Below are 19905 nucleotides of genomic sequence, written 5' to 3' on the forward strand. Positions count from 1 at the left end.
CCACAATTTCATAACACAAAACCTCTTGACCATGTCTTCATGCTTTTATATATTGAGTTGCTGCCACATGATTGGCTAAGTAGATATTTGCATTATCAAGCAGGTGTAGCAAATTGTCTAATATGTGGCCATTGAGCGTACAACAGTATCCAATAAAATTCCTTGCTTGCATGTAGCTCACAGAGTAAATATTCTACATTGTAGTAATAAATACAACAACAAACAGTATAGCATGAAGTAGACCACAAAGAAATGCTCCTGTGACAATAATGGAAAATTGACAAAGTTGAATTAAGAGTTCAAAGAATGACAGTACCAGCAGGAAGCGTCTGTGAAAGAGGAGATTGCAGTGCAGAGGTTGTTCTAAAATCTGTGTCCATGTTTGCAAGCTCCAGTAGTTTCTGCCAGAAGATAGGAGAGAGAAAAGGGAATGGCCAGGTTGGCAGGCATCTTTGACAATACCAAGAGTCTTACTGAAGCCAAACAGAGTGAAGATGGCCTAGATGGAAGGAAGCGTGATAAGCCCGTAGGCTGGGCTGTGCTTACCACTCCCTGTCGGTCCAGAGCAGAGCAGTTACCATTACAGCTGAGCTGCGACCAATCAAGATAGGGAAGAGTCAAATAGGGTAGAACAATAATTATTCTTGGCTACTTTTTGTTTAATGAACACCTGCACACGCACACGCCCGCCTGGTATTCAGGAGATTTTTCTTGCAATGGGAGCTCGTAGTCAGCAGCTGAAAATTGACATCGAAAAAGTTTGATTCACTATGTGTCTATCCAACATTTGGATTCGATTCCACAGTCACAGCTCCAAAGAAACAAAACATTGCACATTTCTGGGGTTTATGAATAAACTGACATTGAACTTCATGAATAAATCAACCACGACGCGAAAAAGAATGCAAGTGTAGGTATACCGCTCTGAGCACCATGGCAACGGCAGGACGCGACTCGAGCAGTTTCCGAGCGATCTGCCGTCGCCAGCTTGTCCATCACCGCTTCTGGCTGTTGCCTCTTCCAATCCCCGAGCTCTGCCCCGCTGGCGGAAAGTTACAACCATTGGAAAATGGTGGCAACAGCCGAGTGGCTGGAGGTAGGGTGTTGTCGGGCAGAGTGAAGGTAGGTGTTTACTGCCCTTTACGTTTATATTGATAGTTTATACATATGAATAGTATGATAATTATATTTTATGATAATGAAACGCTTGAAGTTGAACTGAGTACAATCGCGTTTCGTGGTAAACTGGGTAACAGGTCTTGATAGCGAGCGGAGAAGGAATGGAAAAGGTCTACCATTAAGCAGCCTATTTATAGCAACTGTGGAATTAAATGCAATTAACGTTTAATTCGCAAAAACAACACAGCTCTTTTTTAGTGATTGCAACTAGCTTGTTGCAAAGTTCATCTGGGTCACGAAATTCTATCTAGTGTAGATTGCGTTTAACTCCAAACGCACCAGTAGAAAAATACAGCACAGAAATAGGCCCTTCGGCCCGTCTAGTCTGTGCCGAACCATTTAAACTGCCCACTCCCCACTTCCATCGACCTGGACCTGGACCTGGACCAGGACCATAGCCCTGCATACACCTACTATCCATGTATCTATCTAAACTTCTGTTAAACATTGAAATCGAGCTGGCATGCACCACTTGTGCTGGCAGCTTGTTCCACACCCTTACGCCCCTCTGGGTGAAGAAGTTTCCCCTCATGTTCCCCTTAAACTTCTCACCTTTCACCCTTAACCTATGATATTTAGTTATAGTTCAACCCAACCATGGTGTAAATGTCTGCTTGCATTTACCCTATCTGTACCCCTCATAATTTTGTATACCTCTATCAAATCTCCCCTCAATCTCTACATTCCAAGGAATGAAGTCCTAACCTATTCAATCTTTCCCTGTAACTCAGGTCCCCCAGACCCGGCAACATCTTTGTAAATTTTCCCTGTTCTCTTTCAAACTTGTTTACATCTCTCCTGCAGGTAGGTGACCAAAACTACACACAATACTCCAAATTAGGTGTCACCAATGTCTAATACAATTTCAACATAATATTTCATCTCCTGTACTCAGTACTTTGATTTATGAAGGCCAATATGCCAAAACCTTTCTTTACCACCTTATCTGCCTGTGCCACCACCTTCAATGAGTCATGGACCTGTATTCCCAGATCTCTTCGTTCTACTGCACTCTTCGGTGACCTACTGTTCACTGTATAAGACCTATCCTGGTTGGTCCTACCGAAGCGTGACACCTCACACTTATCTGCATTAAATCCCATCTGCCATTTTTCAGCCCATTTTTCCACCTTGTCTAGATCCTGCTGAAAGCTCAGATCATCCTCCTTGCTGTCCAGAACAGCCCAACCTTGGTGAAATCCACAAATTTGCTGATCCAGTTAACCATATTATCATCCAGATCATTGATACAGATGACAAACAAGAATAAACCCAGCACCGATACTTGTGGCACTCCACTAGTCAGAGATCTCTAGTTAGAGAAGCAAGCATTTACTACCGCTCTCTGGTTTTTCCCACAAAGCCAGTGTCTAATCCAGTTTACTACCTAATCTTCAATACCAAGTGACTGAATCAGTGCCTTTGTCAAGTGCCTTGCTAACATCCATGTAGACAACATCCACTGCCTTGCTCTATCAACTTTCCCGGTATCTTCCTCAAAAATATCTTTGAGATTAGTTAGACACAACATACCATGCACAAAGCCATGCTGACTGTCACTAACCAATCCATGGCGATCCAAATACTCATATATCTTGCAAAAGTCTGTGATTTTTCTATAATCTTTTTCCTCTTGGTTCTGAAGACTATTGCGTGGTCTGTAGCATAGCCCCATTAACATGGTTGTACTTTCTTATTCCTCAGTTCCACCCATAAAGCCTCACTACACGAGTTCTCCAGTCTGTCCTGGCTGAGCATTGCCCTGACATTTTCTGTGACTAATGCCACCCTCCCCCTTTAATCCCTCCCACTCTGTCACATCTAAAACAGCAGAACCCTAGAATATTGAGCTGCCCCTCCTGAAGCCAAGTCTCACTAATGGCTACAATATCAGAATTCCATGTGCTGATCCATGCCCTGAGGTCACCTGCCTTTTCTATAATATTACTTGCTTTTAAATATACACAGCTCAGAACATTAGTTGCACTATGCTCTACCTTTTGATTCCAAAAGGAACATTTTTTCTGGAATGACCACACACAATATCTAAAAGTTGTAGTTCACCTGGACAGTGGTGCCACAATCCCACCCTGCAAATCCAGAAGGACTACACGGCGCCATTCAAAAGTTTGTTAGTCTGAATAAAAGAGGCTAAATCACACCTTTTTATTTCTTTGTGGGACTCACATTGACCAAAAGGAGAAGGACAAATGCTAAGCATGAACTGTAGGTAGGGCTCAGCAGGTCAAATAACATGTGAATGAAAATGGATGGTTGAGATTTAAAGTTGAGACCCTGTATTAGGACTGAGAGTGTTGATGTAAGATGGCTAATATATAAAAGTGAAAGACAGGGGTGGTACGTGATCGGTGGAACCAAGTTGTTGGCTGTGAGGTCTTGAATTTGGGCAGATGGAACCAGGTTGGGGTAGGGGAAGCACTGACACGGAGGCTGGTAAGGAAGAGATCATGGGCAGATAGAATCAGGTGTGGGAAAAGATAGGAAGGTGAATCAAGGAAGGAGCAAACTAAGTTTAGAAGAATGAGGTAATGGCCAGATGGAACCAGGTGAGGAGAATAACAGGTCGTAGCAGTGAGTGGGGAAGGAATGGAAAAGGTGTAACATGGCTGTAGACTACCTGGACAGTATGTGAAGTGTTTTTATTTAGTATTGTGTTTGGCCTCACTGTTGCAGTGGAGAAGGCTGAGGTCAGACAAGTCGGAATGGGAAAGGAGTTGCATGACTTTTGACTTAAGTTCAAGTTGGCTGATATAGATGAAGTGCAGGTGCTCTAAAAATGTTTACACTAGTCTCACCATGTAGAGCAGGCCATTTCGAGAGCATCAAATGCAATTTATCAGATTGGAGGAGGTGCATAGAAGTCTCTAGCTTAATTGGAATAGCTGTTTAGATCTGGGTGGTGTTGAGAGAGAAGGTGAAGGGACAGGTGTTGCACCTGTTACGGTTGCAGGGGAAAGCAAGGGGGGACAGGGAGGGGTGAGTGAGCAGGGCAGAGATTCACAGAGAGAATAGCCAGTATGGAAAGCAGATGGATGGTCGGGAGGAGGGGAGATATGTCTAGTCGTAGGATTCCATCTGAGCTGGTGGAAATGGCTGAGATGCAGAAGTGAAAGGACCAGGGGGGCCTCTGTTCTGTGTGAGGAGAGGGGAGGATGAGAGCACAGGAAATGGAGGAAAATGTGTGAGGATTCTATCAACCACAGCAGAGGGGAAGTCATGTTTCCAGAAGGAGAGGGATACTTCAGAAGTCAGAGCAGAAAATTTTATCTTGTCAACACATGGGGTGGAGATGGAGAACTTGAGAAAAGGGGATTCTGTCATTTCAGGAGACAGGGTGTGAGGATCTGCTATTGGGAGTTCATGGGTGTTTAGTAGATATTGGTTAATCGTGGATCTCCAAAGTTGGGGAGAGAGAGAGATCCTGAAAAGAAAATGAGTACCAGGTGAATTTGAGGGCAAGATGGAAATCGGTGGCAAAAGTGATTAACGGTCAGAAGAGCAGGAAGTATAATCATAGCAATAACCTGTTATGAAGTTTGTGATTTCCATGTTGGCAGTTATGGTTCTCTGCATATGTCTTTCAGGATTTGTTAAACTTCAGAACAATGTATAAGATTCAGAGTTTGAAACACTGTTCAAAACTGAAAGGGACAGTTCAGGATCCTGCCACACAGTATTGTGTTTATCTGTAAGTAGATGTGCCTTTTTTTTTGGACAAAATTAAATACATTTAAATTTCTGTAAATGTAGGGAAGTCTCCAAAATGTCTGCACAGCAATTGAAATCTTCTCAGAGCAGTCAGTTACTTTATTCTGCCAGTGGCGCCGTGCAAAACTTTTGGAAGTACAGGATTGAGGATGATGCCTTTAACAATGGCAAGAAGAAATTAAAGCTAAAGGGCAAAGAGCTACAATCAGTTCCTCAGGAGATATTTGACTTGAGGGAGCTTCAAGTGCTGGAGATGAGTCCAAAGTGGGAAAGCTGCTTGAATTATAGGATGGGCAGTGTCCCTCAAGAAATTGGTCAGCTGTCTGCCCTTACTGTGCTGAATTTGGACACCAATGAACTGTGGGAGATCCCACCTGAGATTGGGGCCCTGAAAAACCTGGAAGCTCTGACCCTCAGTAACAACCAGCTGATCTGCCTGCCTGTTGAAATAGAAAAGCTGCAAAAGTTGCAGAGCCTGCATTTGGCCAACAATAATTTCCTGGAGATCCCTGGCCAGGTGTGCCAGCTCCGCCGCTTAAAATTTCTGGATGCCTGTGACAAGATAAAGTTCATCCCCCACAGCATTTGCAACCTAAAGTCTTTGGAGATTATGCTCCTGTATTTTAATGCATTACAGAGCCTGCCTAATTCTATCTGCAGTCTCACAAACTTGCGCACCCTCTGGCTAGGAAATAATAGCCTAAGGAGCCTTCCCATCCAATTTGGGCACCTCGTCAATCTGGATTGGGGCTACAGCCACTCTTCTTCAAACTTTGAGGGTAATCCACTCGAATCTCCTCCTCCTAAAGTATGCGGGGGTGGACCTGAAGAGATCAGTCGTTACTTCGCTATGTGAATGACTGAGGCAGAAGACCAAGTCATTCATTTTGGAAAGTGTAAATTTATAATTAGCACAGTGCACAGGTACCTCACTATATTGAACTAATAATTCTTAAAAAAAGTTACGTTTCTCTGAATAACAAAATGAGGTTACCTATCTCCGAGGAACAAAAAAAAACAACTCATGGTTGTTGTCAGATTAGAAGATTATGCATTTTTGTGAAAGGAATTAATGAATGGGGAACTTAGAAAATACTAACAGTTATACAGCAGTTGGAAACTAGTGATTGTGCTGTACCACATAATGGAGTTAACTGACTTTTAGAAACATAGAAAATATACAGCACAATACAGGCCCTTTGGCTCGCAATGCTGTGCCGAACATGTACTTACTTTAGAAATTACCAAGGGTTACCAAGGGTTACCCATAGCCCTCCATGTACCTATCCAAGAGTCTCTTAAAAGACCTAAGCTCCATGTACCTATCCAAGAGTCTCTTAAAAAACCCTATTTTATCTGCCTCCACAACTGTCACCAGCAGCCTATTCCAAGCACTCACCACTCTCTACGTAAAAAAAACTTGCCCCTGACAACTCCTCTATACCTACTTACAAGCACCTTAAACTGTGCCCTTTCGTGTTAGCCATTTCACGATCACTGCCTCTTATCATCTTATGCACCTCTATCAGGTCACCTCTTCGTTGCTCCAAGGAGAAAAGGCCATGTTCACTCGACTTTTATAGTTTTATTTCTGTAATGCTGATCGTTAGCTGGAAAAAGTAACATTTGTTTCTGGCCAATGTGATGCAATCAGCTATCAAAAGAGAACCGAATGAAATTTAACACCAAGTTCTTGTGCAGCCTGCCAATTGATGCCTTTGAAGTGAAGGAAACTGAGAGTCCATTCCTTCTGAGGGTGTCACTCTTAGACCTCTTGTTATTCTTCAGTCCAAGGACAAAAAAAGGAAACTTCTTGGGGATTGTCAGAACGGAAGCAATGTCCTGATGCAAAGACTGAGCATGTTAGAATTCCACAGGAGTTGATCAGCACAGCAAGGAACTGGCTTGATTAGCACTTAGGGCTACTAAATGGATGGAAGATAAGTGATTAGTGTGCTCCTCTACCAAGGCACCCATCTTCCAACCCCAAAAATACATCAATGCCTTTGCTTTTGAAGTTGGCAGTCAGTATTAGGTATTTCAAGTCAACAAACTCGGAATTTTTCCCAACTCCTCTCAAATTTTGTTGGTTAAGAGATTGGAAAGGGAATGGCTAGAAGAAGGGGAATAAACCCAATTTGAGAGATCTTTGTAGTGTTAAAATAGTGCTGCTAATCTCCTGAAATCCTTAGGCAACTCTGGGCGGAATATACTGTTCAAGCTGCACATATTATTCTCTTCAAGCTTCTCAGATAGTATTAGGACCCAATAAGATGTACTTCTTTTGTGTGGATATCTTATCAGAGCAGGACAGCTCAGCTGCCAATTACATTTTCAGAAGTAAATTAAGATATAGGAGTCCACAGCCCAGAGTTATTTGTTCTAAAAACACAAGCTATTGAAAATACTTAGCAAATCAGGAAGCATCATTCTCTGTCCACAGAATGCAATGTGACCTGCTGAATGTACTTAGCAAATTCTATCTCAAATCTCTGATGTCTTCAGATTTTGATTTTCAGATCAGAGGGATATTTGCCTTAAAATCAGAATCTTTACCAACCCAAGAAAAAATCTTCAGAATTATGATTTAGTTGAGGAAAAACTGTTTGTTATTGGAAGGAGAGAAAACAGATTATTATCTGAATGGTGGCCGATTAGGAAAAGGGGAGGTGCAACGAGACCTGGGTGTCATTATACACCAGTCATTGAAAGTGGGCATGCAGGTACAGCAGGCGGTGAAAAAGGTGAATGGTATGCTGGCAAGAGGATTCGAGTACAGGAGCAGGGAGGTACTACTGCAGTTGTACAAGGCCTTGGTGATACCACACCTGGAGTATTGTGTGCAGTTTTGGTCCCCTAATCTGAGGAAAGACATCCTTGCCATAGAGGGAGTACAAAGAAGGTTCACCAGGTTGATTCCTGGGATGGCAAGACTTTCATATGAAGAAAGACTGGATGAACTAGGCTTATACTCGTTGGAATTTAGAAGATTGAGGGGGGATCTGATTGAAACGTATAAAATCCTAAAGGGATTGGACAGGCTAGATGCAGGAAGATTGTTCCCAATGTTGGGGAAGTCCAGAACGAGGGGTCACAGTTTGAGGATAGAGGGGAAGCCTTTTAGGACCGAGATTAGGAAAAACTTCTTCACACAGAGAGTGGTGAATCTGTGGAATTCTCTGCCACAGGAGACAGTTGAGGCCAGTTCATTGCCTATATTTAAGAGGGAGTTAGATATGACCCTTGTGGCTAAAGGGATCAGGGGGTATAGAGGGAAGGCTGATACAGGGTTCTGAGTTGGATGATCAGCCATGATCGTACTGAATGGCGGCGCAGGCTTGAAGGGCCAAATGGCCTACGCCTGCACCTATTTTCTATGTTTCTATGTTTCTATGTAATGTCATGTGTGATGCCCAGCAGAGCTACCAGATGGATGATGCTAATGAGACAGATAAGAAAGACAATGGAGAAACATTCAAAATGCTAATAAGAGAGAAGAGAGGGATTAACGAGAAAGAAACACAATTCAGATATTGACAGACCGGTTGCTTTGAACCTGAACTGTTTGAAGTTTGATGGACAGGTGATACCCCAGCAGGGGGACAAAAGGAGCAGGTTTGCTAAGGCACGCGACACACCACGAGACCCTGAAAAGAGCAGTGTGCCCCCACAAGTTGGTGCGAGTTTGGAGGACCGGTTCGCGGGAACCTACCAGAGGCTCATAGGGTGTAAAGGTACGATCGGTGGGAACCTGGGGTGTGTGTCCGCCCTTGCCTGGGTGCCGGGTTCACTGCGGAAGAACGATCATATCCGGAACGGAGGGGTCACAGTCGGTGACCACAGCGGGATAGAAGACATCAAAAGGTCTGCCCGAAAACAATTGCGAAGACATCGAAAGGTCTGCCTGAAATCAAATTGTATCAACAACAACGATTACTGTGAACTGCACTAAACTGAACTGAACTCTGCTTCACTTAAGACTGATCATTTTACCCCTAGACTGCGACAGAGCTTGGTTGATTCCTATTACCCTAGTTCTGTGTATATGTGTGCATTATCATTGCTAACCTGTTACATTTATATCCTTACGATTAGTGTACTGTATTACTTATTTCTTTAATAAAACTTTATTAGTTCCTAGTAATCCAGACTCCAACGAGCGTTCCATTTCTGCTGGCTTGGCAACCCAGTAACGGGGTACGTAACAGTAAGCAGAAGACACAGAATTAAGGTACTTGGTGAAACAAAAAAAAAATGAAATGCGATGAAATTAAGTTCTGTACATGATCCATGAAGGTTGACAAAAACAAACTCAATAGCAAATTTCAAAATGATATTATAGTGTTGGCTATAAAGAACACTTTTTTCATCGATTTAGGAGTGCTATGATAATCCAAATCATTTCTCCCAATTGTCTATCTTTTGCATGATTTGCTACTTTCCCCTAATCAGGATGGGTCACGTTTGACCATAATGCCACCCGCACCCATTAGTTGCTATTATTTGATGTTTTGCTTTGCTGATCAACTGGAAGAGACTTACATTCCTTATGAAGTTCATGCCAGAAAACAAGATTGGCAAAGGAATTCCCAATTCTATAGATATTACAAAATCAGCACAAAATAAAACATGAACTGGACAATAAAGGAAAGTGATATGATGGGAAAATAAATAAAAATAGTGATCAGAGAGAGAGGTACCCCGCTTCTAAATATGAGCACTTTAGGATGTTGCTGTTGACTAACAATTCTGTGTCATGTCAACTTCTGAGGACAATAAAATATTGTATAATTGATTTGTTGGTTGAGAATTATTCAGATTGATTGGTCCTGGTACACAACGCAAAAAAATAACACCAGACACACAAACAGATTTTTTAAAAATTGTATTGGTCTCTGTGCTGGCATTGTCAACGTATAGGAATTGATTTTGAAACCAATTAACCAGCTAAAATGAATTGTGGACAAGTTCAAGTTTGAGTCCACCTACAGACTGAAGCCACACAGTTCCAGTTTGGCAAGATTTTATATTCAACAAAATTTAAGTCAACTATAGTTCCTACAATATCTAAAATTATAATTCACTTGCACATGTTGCCATGATGCTATTTTGATAAATCCAACACTGTACTGTGTTAATGAGACACCTTGACAGTCTGAGATGGTTAAATATTTACTATTTACAAGCAGATGGAACACACATCGGCCAAAAGGAGGACAACAAGTGCGATACACTTCAATTGACCTCTACCTTCAAATAGTCTTTCAATGATCACGTCCATGCTGCCTCCCAAAGAAAGCAATCATATGAGTACTATTCTCTCTCTTTACTCTATAAGATTCCTCAGAAATCCCTTTTTTGGATTTTTGTTTGTTGCTGCTAGTAGTAATTTACAATAGTCCATTAACCAGCCAGTATGTCCTTGAGATATGAGAGGACATCAACATGATTATGAAACCATGCAGCAAAATCCACACAGATACCACTTGAGGTTATAATTAGCTCTGGAAGATTCACCCTGTCTATGCCGTTGTTCACCAGCCCAAATATTATTTCTACCAGCGTAGATAAGGAGGCAGGCATTTTTTAAAAAGGTTGATGGCTTGGTATTATACAGTAGAATATGGAATAGTGCAGCAACAGACCATTCAACCTATAATGTTGTATCAAAATAATTAAGCAAAAGATCTCTAATTAAACTAATCTCTTCTGCTTGCTCATGGTTCATATCCCTACTTCTCTGTGCATTCATGTGCCTATCTAATACCTTTATCACATCTGTCTCCACAACCTTTCCTCGCATTCCTACGCTCTGTGTACAGAAAAACTTTCCTTCATCATCTTTTATGCATGTTCATAGTATTAGACTTCAGACCCTGGGGGAGAAAGGTACCAGCTGTCTAACTTTGCTCTCATAAATGTTATAAATTTTTATCAGGTTTCACATCAGCCTGTACCTTTCAGAGAAATCAATCCTAGTTTGTCCAACTTTTCCCTGTTGTACATTTTCTCTAATCCAAGCAGCATCTTGGTAAACTTCTTCTACACCCTCTCCATTGCGCCCTCTACTTTGGCTATCCCATACATAATTACATCTCATTCTTTTTGAGTACTTGTACAATATTTTTGCAAATCTTTGTAGCATCCAAGTTCCAAGGAGAGAAAAAAAATTAAATTTACATTCCCAGTTATTCTACAGTTTCCGATCTCAAAAACAGACCAATGTAATATTGTACTTGATTTGATATTCTATATGTCCACATTTGGAAGAGGAGGATGCATACATAGATACAAATCAAATATAGCTATTTATCTAGAAATACCACCTTACCTCATTCTAAACTGGATTCTGGATGAGTATCTTTGGATGAGATGACAATGGAAAGTGGGCATTCCATTCTCATTATGGATTTATTGACAGTGAAGATAGTTTACTGATATGTCATGAAAGGGGAAAGGTAGGTGGATGGGCAGGTAGCATTGAGGAAACAGAGAAGCTACAGAGGACTTGAATAGATTAGGAGAATGGGCAATGAAGTGGCAGATGGAATACAGTGTCGGGGAGTGTCTGATCATGTACTTTGGCAAGAAATAAAAGCGTGGACTATTTTCTCAATCAAGAGAAAATTCAAAAATCTGAGGTGCAAAGGGACTTGAGAGTCCTAAAGGTCAATTTGAGGTTGAGTAGGTGGTGAGGAAAGCAAATGCAATGTTCACGTTTATCAGGGTTATTATCACTGGCATGTGTCGTGAAATTTGGTAACTTTGCAGCAGGAGTTCAGTGCAATACATGATAGTATAGAAAGGAGAAAAAATAAAATGTAAATTACAGCAAGCTTATTGGGAGAAGTGCACAGATGTAGTAGCTCATCACTGCACAAGGCCGCTGAGAAGATTTAAAAAGGAAGGAGTCTCTTTCAGCGGAAGATTCGATTGGGAGAAATGTACAGATGCAGTAGCTCATGATCGCGCAAGGTCACTGAGAAGGTTCCCGGATAAAAGGGTGACACTGCCTAGTGGGTGGTCATCGAAGGAGCGGTCATCAGAGTAGCGTGAGGCAGAGTAGTAGGGCTTTGGCGAGGACGGGCCTAGGTGAGGTAAGGAGGTAGGTGACTTTCATATCTCTGTGTTCCTCTAATTTAAGAGTAGTGCATATGTCTGCAAGGCCATTTTTCTGCTTTGCGTGTCAGATGTGGGATGTCCAGAGATTTCCACCCTCCCTGATGGCCACATATGCGGCAGGTGAATCGAGCTGCAGTTCCTTAGAGTCCAGGTTAAGGAACTGGAGCTGCAGCTCGATGACCTTCGGCTTGTTAGGGAAAGTGAAGAAGTGATAGACAGGAGCTACAAGGCAGGCAGTCACAGCAGGGAACATGAGACAGATAAGTGGGTGACTGTCAGGAGAGGGAAGGGAGAGCATCAGGTAGTGGAGAGCACCCCTGTGGCCGTCCCCCTTCACAATAAGCACTCCATTTTGAGTACTGATGGTGGTGGTGCTACCTGGGGGAAGCAACAGTGGCTGTGCCTCTGGCATTGTGTCTAGCCCTGTGGCTCAGAAGGGTAGGGAATGGAAGAGGATAGCAGCAGTAATAGGGGACTGTATAGTTAGGGGAACAGATAGGCGATTTTCTGGGCATGAAAACAAAACATGGATGGAAATTTGCCTCCCATGTGCCGGGGTTCGTGATGTTTCTGAATGTGTCCACATTATCCTGAAATGGGAGGGGAGGGCGAGCGGCCAGAGGTCATGGTACATATTAGTACAAACAACAGAGGTAGAAAAAGGGAGGAGTTCTTGAAAGCAAAATACAAGAAGTTAGGAAGGATAGTGAGAAGCAGGACCTCGGGTAGTAATCTCGGGATGTTGCCTGTGCCACGTGACAGTGAGTATAGGAGTAGAGTTATGTGGCGGATAAATGCATGGCTGAAGGATTGGAGCAGGGATTCACATTTCTGGATCGTTGAGACCTGTGACTTGTACAAAATGGACAGGTTGCACTTAAATCCGAGTGGGACCAATATCCTGGCGGGGAGGTTTGCTAACTCTATTGGGGAGGGTTTAAACTAGATTTGCAGCGGATGGGAACTGAAATGAAGAGGCAGAGGATGGGGCGGTTGGTGTACAAGTAGAGACAGCTTATAGGGAGTTTGTGAGGAAGGATAGGCAGATGTTAGGGCAAAGATGCACTCAGCCTGATGGTTTGAGATGTGTTTATTTTAATGCAAGGAGTATATAAACAAGGTGGTCGAACTTAGAGCGTGGATCAATACGTGCAACTGTGACATTGTGGCCTTTACAGAAACTTGGATGTCTCAGGGGCAGGAATGGTTGCTGAGTGTGCCAGGTTTTAGATGTTTCAAAAAGGACAGGGAAGGAAGTGGGCATGGCATGGCTATTTACGGGCAGTGTCCTGTAAAAGGAGGAAGTCGTGGAAGGGTTATCTACTGAGTCAGTGTGGGTGGAAGCCAGAAAGAGGAAGGGGGCTATAACTCAACTGGGTATTTTTTTACAGACGTCCTAATAGAAACAGGAACATCAAGGAGCAGATAGGGAGGCAGATTCTGGAATGGTGCAATAATAGTAGGGTTGTTGTGATGGGAGATTTTAACTTTCCTAGTTCCTGATACAATATGTAGATAAGACAACGAGAGGAGAGGCTGTACTTAATCTGGTATTGGGAAATGAACCTGGCCAGACTGGAGGACACAGCCACAGAATAGGTGGATAGCCATTTAAAATGGAAATGAGAAGAAATTTCTTTAGCCAGAGAGTGGTGAATCCGTGGGATTTGTTACCACAGGTGGTTGTGGAGACCAAGCCGTTTGGTATATTTACGCAGAGGCTGATCGATTCTTGATTTGTCAGGGTATGGAAGGTTTCAGGAAGAAGGCAGGAGATGGGTGCTGAGAGGGAATTGGATCAGCCGTGATGAAGTTATGGAGCCAACTCGATGGGCCAAATGGTCTAATTCTGCTCCTGTATCTAATGCAAGGTAGGATCCGGTAATTGAACAATTTTAATGCCGGTCTAGATAGACTGAGGGCTCCTTTCTCTGTGACTCCGGGGCTGTGAGGCTACCCCCGGCTGCTGTGCTTCATGTCTGCGAACTTTGTGGCAGTTTGCCCTGCTAATATGATGAACTGAATACTGAGGCTTCAGGCCTGCTCCAGCTGCTCCGGAGATCTGTATCTAAGGACTCAATTTGGTTCGGAATGCTGTTGTGCTGCTCGCTTCTATTGTTCACATGATTTATGTTTTTTTTTCTCTTTCTCTACACATTGGGGGGTTGGTCTTTATTTTCTTTAAATTGGATTATTTTGGGTTTCTTGCTTTGCAGCTACCTGTAAGCAGACAAATCTCACAGTTATATAAGTTATGCATTCTTTGATAATAAATGTACTTGATAAAAATATCTTATGGAAATAAATGTTTAATTTTAATGATATTACTTGTTGTTTATTTTAGAATTTTCCAGCACTATCAATTCACTGGTCCGGTTTTTGGTCCATATCTAGAGATGTTACATACATAATCATTGGAGTTTTGGATTAATTTTATAAAATACCTTCCTTAGGCATTTTTAACATTTAATTATGTTGGAATTTGAACAGAGCAATTATAATATTAAGAATTTGTGGAAATAGAAAACCTACAGCACAATACAGGCCTTTTGGCCCACAATGCTGTGCCGAACAATAGAAACATAGGAAACCTACAGCACAAATATGCAAGAGTATCTCCAAATTGGTTCAAATTTAGGCAGAAATCCATCCCCACTAGGACTACATATCGTTGCTACAAATCCATCACCACCAGAATTACATGTTATCTCCAATACTTCTTTCCTGCAGCTATCCAGCTTTTCCACAAAACTCACACTAACTGTCCCTGCACAACATCCATTAAAGGGTATTTCCTGCTCTTTGTTCTGTTGATACTCATTTAGTCTGCTTGTATATTCACATTTTCTTAAGTTTGATATATATATTTGTGCTAACTGTTGATTGTTCATGCTCTTTTTGCACTATTGTTGGTTGCTATTGTGTTATCTGTTACAATGTCAACCTGTGTTTTATGCTTGGTACTGAACCACAATCAATTCTGGTGTGTTTCACGTACTGGCAATAAACTGATTTTGATTCTGAAATAATCAAAACATTTAATGATTGGATGACATTGCCATTTACAGAACAGGAGAATATCTACTATACCCCTTCATTATTTTGCCACTGAAATGGTGTAGAGATGCATGAGTGTACAGGGTCATAAGTTGCCTCCAATCAGTTCTACTCACCACATACAATGACCTAGATATTAACTGGGGTAGACTGCACAGAGGAAAGTAAATTTGTTGTAACCTGATGTTTCCAAATTTTAACTCCACACTGTGTGCCCTGAATAACTCTTAATTGCCAGCCATGCCAAATAATGGTCAAATGCCTGACCCTAGGAGTGAGTAGGACCGTTAAAACAAGATGTTTTCGGGCTTTTGGTGTTTTTCTGGTGGCCCAGTCAAACCTGGAACAAGAAGGGATGCTCCTTACAAGTCCATGAATGCAATTTTAAAAATGAGCATTTGCGAACTTTCGCCGTCTTTCCGGCAGCCCAGTCGAATCGGGAATGAGAAAGGAAGCTACTTGTGATCCATGTGTGAGATTGTAAAAAAGGAGCACTTGTGAGGTTCCGGCATTTTCCTGTGGCCCAGTCGAGTTGGAAGCAAGAGAGAAGGCTACTCACAGGTACGTGAGTGAGAGTTTTAAAAGCAGTGTTTATGGGCTTTGTTTTTTTTTGGCAGCCCAATCAAATCGTGTTTTAATAGCAAGGGCAAATTAAAATAAGGCAGGGACAAGCGGAGTGTCCATTGTATGAGTGGACTAGTGTTGGGTGGCTTTGGCTCATCAGGCTTGGGTGAGATCAGTATCCGGTAAGTCTCTTCTTTGTTCTTCTTGTTCAGTGCAGTGAGGATGGCTCCACGGGCTATGTTGTGTATTTTGTGAGAGATGTGAGAATTCTGGGAGACCTCCAGTCTCCAGGATAACCACATCTGCACCAGGTGCACCAAGCTGCAACTCCTCAGAGAATGTGTTAAGGAATTAGAGATGCAGCTGGATGAATTTCAGCTCACACAGGAAACTGAGGTGGTGATAGATAGGAGCTACAGGGAGGTAGTCACCCCTAAGTTGCAGAAGGCGAGTACCTCCTGTCAGAAGAGGGAAAGGAAATGGTCAGCCAGTGCAGAGTACCTCTATGGCCATCCCCTTCAATAATAAGTATACCACTTTGGATTCTGTGACCTATACAGGGAAGTCACAGTGATTGGCTCTCCAGCACTGTCTGGTTCTGTGGCTCAGAGGGAAGAGGAAGAGGAATGCAGCAGTGATAGGTAATTTCATGGTTAGAGGAGTAGATGTGAGATTCTGTGGACATGATAGAGACACTCAGATGGTATGTTGCCTTCCAGGCAGCAGGGTGAGGGACGTCTCAGATCTATAAAATCTTGGTATGTATTGGTACCAGTGACATGGGGAGGAAAATAGGAGGAGTCCTGAAGAGAAAATTTAGGGAGCTAGGTAGAAAGTTGAAAAGCAAGACCTCCAGGGTAGTAATCTCTGGATTGCTGCCTCTGCCATGTGCTGTGGAGGGTAAGAATAGGATTATTTGGCAGGTGAATGAGTAGCTGAAGAACTGGTACAGGGGGTATGGTTTCAGATTTCTGGATCATTGGGATCTTTTCTGAGGAAGATATGTCCTGTACAAAATGGATGGATGACACCTGAACCCAAGGGTGACTGATATACTTGCAGGAAGGATTGCTAGAACTTTTGGGGCAGGGTTTAAACTAATTTGGTGGTGGAATGGGAAACTGAGTGATAGAACTGAGGAAGGCGCAGTTGGTATACAGGCAAAGGCAGTGCGTAGTGAAACTGTGAAGAAGGACAGGCAGATGATAAGGGATAATTGCAAACAAGGGGGTCGAGTTGCAGTGTAACGGGGACAAAGTCAAAAAGAGTGACGAATGTAGAACTGAAGGTGTTATATTTAAAAGCACAGTGTAAGGAATAAGGTAGATGATCTTGTAGCGCAGTTAGAGATTGGCGGGTATGATGTTGTGTGCATCACTGAAAGATTATTGCTGAAAACTTAGCATCCAGGGACACACGTTGTATTGTAAGGACAGGGAGGTAGGCATGGATCAGTTGGTAAAAAAGGAAATCAAATCCTTAGAAAGAAGTGACATAGGATCAGAAGATGTAGAAACATTGTGGGTAGAGTTAAGGAAATGCAAAGGTAAAATGACTCTGATGTGCATTAGATACATAGCTCCTAACAGTAGCCTGGATGCAGGCTATGAATTACAATGGGAAAAAGAAAATGCATGTCAAAAGGGCAATGTTACAATCGTCATGGGTGATTTCAATATGCAGGTAGATTGGGAAAATGATGGTGCAGGATCTTAAGAGGGGGAATTTGTAGAATGCCTGAAAAATAACCATTTAGAGCAGCTTTTGGTTGAGCCCACTAGGGAATCAGCTGTTCCAGATTGGGTGTTGTGTAATGAAACAAAGTTGAATAGGGAGCTTAAGGTAAAGGAATTCTTAAGGGACAGTGATAGTAATATGCTAGCATTCATCTTGCAACTTGAGGTGGAAAAGCTCAAGTCAGATGTATCGGTATTACAAGAAGTAAGGGGGTTTACTGAGACATGAGAGAGGATCTGGCTAAAACACTAGCAGAGAGGATAGAGCAGCAATGGTTGGAATTTCTGAGAGCAATTAGGTGCAGGATAGATACATAACAAAGCTAAAGAAATATTCTAAAGGCAGGATTACAGAACCATGACTGACAAGTAAAGTCAAAGCCAACATAAAAGCAAAGGAAAGGGCATATAATAGAGCAAAAAATAATGGGAAGTTAGAGGATTTGGGAGGCTTTTAAAAACCAACAGAAGGCAACTAAAAATCTATCAGGATTGAAACGATGAAATATGAAGATAAGCTAGTTAGTAATATCAAAGAGGATATCAAAAGTTTTTCCAAGCATATAAATAATAAAAGAGATGCAGGATTAGATATCTGATTGTTGGAAATGATGCTGGAGAAGTAATAATGGGGGACAAGGAAATGGCAAATGAACATATTAAGTATTTTGCATCAGTCTTCACTGTGGAAGACACTAGTAGTTTGCTAGATGTTCGAGAGTGTCAGGGAGCAGAAGTATGTGCCATTGGTGTCACTAGGGAGAAGGTGCTTTTGAAGCTGATAAGTCACCTAGACCAGTTGAACTACACCCCAGGGTAGCTGAAGAGATTGTGGGGACATTAGTTATGAACTTTTAAGAATTACTAGTGTCTGGGATGGTTCCAGAGGACTGGAGAATTCCACTCTTCAAGAAGGAAGAGAAGCAGAAGGAGGGAAATTATGGGCCCGATAGCCTGACCTCAGTGGCTGGAAAGGTGTTGGAGTTGATTGTTAAGGATGAGGTTTCAGGGTACTTGGAAGCACGTGATAAAGTAGACCAAGGTCAGCATGGTTTCCTTAAGACCATAAGATATAGGAGCAGAAGTAGGCCATTTGGTCCATTAAGTCTTCTCTGCCATTTAATCATGGGCTGATCCAATTCTTCCAGTCATCCCTACTCCCCATACCCTTTGATGCCCTGGGTAATCAAGAACCTATCTATCTCTGCCTCTAATGCACCCAATGACTTGGCTTCCACGGCCGCTCAAGGCAACAAATTCCACAGATTTACCATCCTCTGACTAAAGTAATTTCTCCGCATCTCTGTTTTAAATGGACTTCCTTCAATCCTGAAGTTGTGCCCTCTTGTCCTAGACTCCCCTACCATGGGAAGTAACTTTGCCATATCTATTCTGTTTAGGCCTTTTAACATTTGCAAAGTTTCTATGAGATCCACCCTCATTCTCCTGAACTCCAGGGAATACATCCCAAGAGCTGCCAGATGTCCCTCATATGGTAACCTGTTCATTCCTTAAGGGAAAATCTTGTCTGACAAATCAGTTAGAATTCTTTGAGGAAATAGAAAGCAGGATAGAAAAGGAGAATTGGTGAATATTGTGTATTTGGATTTTCAGACAGCTGCTTTGCAAGGTAATTGCCATGGTATTACAGGAAAGATACTAGCATCAATTGAGCATTGATTGATTGGCAGGAGGCAAAGAATGGAAATAAAGAGAGCCTTTTCTGACACACTGGTGCTATTACAGAGAGGTCAGTATTGGGGCTGCTTCCACTCTTTAGAAAGGAGGAAGGCAGCAGAAAGGAAATTATAGACCAGGTAGCCTGACCTCAGTGGTTGGGAAGATGTTTGAGTGTATTAAGGATGAGGTTATGGAGTACTTGCTGACACAGGACAAGGTAGGATAAAGTCAGCATGATTTCCTAAAGGGAAAATCTTCCCTGACAAACCTGTTGGAATTCTTTGAGGAGATTACAAGTAGGATGGATAAAGGGGAGTCAGTGGATGTTGTATATGTGGACTTTGAGAAGGTCTTTGACATGGTGCTACACGAGGCTGCTTACCAAATTAAGAGCCCATGGTATTATAGGAAAGTTGCTGGCATGGTTAGAGCATTGGCTGATTGGTAGGAGGAAGCGAGGATCCTTTTATACCCTTTCCTGGTTAACTGGCAGTGACTAGTAGTGTTCCGCAGGGGTCGGTGTTGGGAGTGCTTTTTAAGTTGTATATCAAAGATTTACATCATGGAATAGCTGGCTTTGTTGCCAAGTATGCAGATGATATGAAGTTTGCTGGAGGGGCAGGTATTGTTGGGGAAACAGGTAGGCTGCATACGGACTTAGACAGATTAGGAGAATGGGCAAGAGAGTGGCAATTGAAATATAATGTTGGAAAATGCATGGTCATGCACTTTGGTAGTAGAAATAAATGTACATTTAATTTTCTAAATGGGGAGAAAATCCAAAAATCTTACTTAGGCTCCTGGTGCAGAACACCCTAAAGGTTAACTTGCAGGTAGA

General features: G+C 42.3%; 1 protein-coding gene across 1 annotated transcript; it reads left to right on the forward strand.

The window, feature by feature from the left end:
• The first annotated feature begins 1047 nt into the window (after positions 1-1047).
• On the forward strand, positions 1048-8990 carry LOC140202467 (uncharacterized). Its single transcript, XM_072267381.1, has 2 exons — positions 1048-1122; positions 4951-8990. The coding sequence occupies exon 2, from the start codon at positions 4964-4966 to the stop codon at positions 5762-5764; it is 801 nt and encodes a 266-aa protein (XP_072123482.1). The 5' UTR covers positions 1048-1122; positions 4951-4963; the 3' UTR covers positions 5765-8990.
• Positions 8991-19905: the final 10915 nt, after the last annotated feature.

This window comes from Mobula birostris, chromosome 1 (genome assembly GCF_030028105.1).
Source record: "Mobula birostris isolate sMobBir1 chromosome 1, sMobBir1.hap1, whole genome shotgun sequence".
NCBI classification, from domain to species: domain Eukaryota; kingdom Metazoa; phylum Chordata; class Chondrichthyes; order Myliobatiformes; family Myliobatidae; genus Mobula; species Mobula birostris.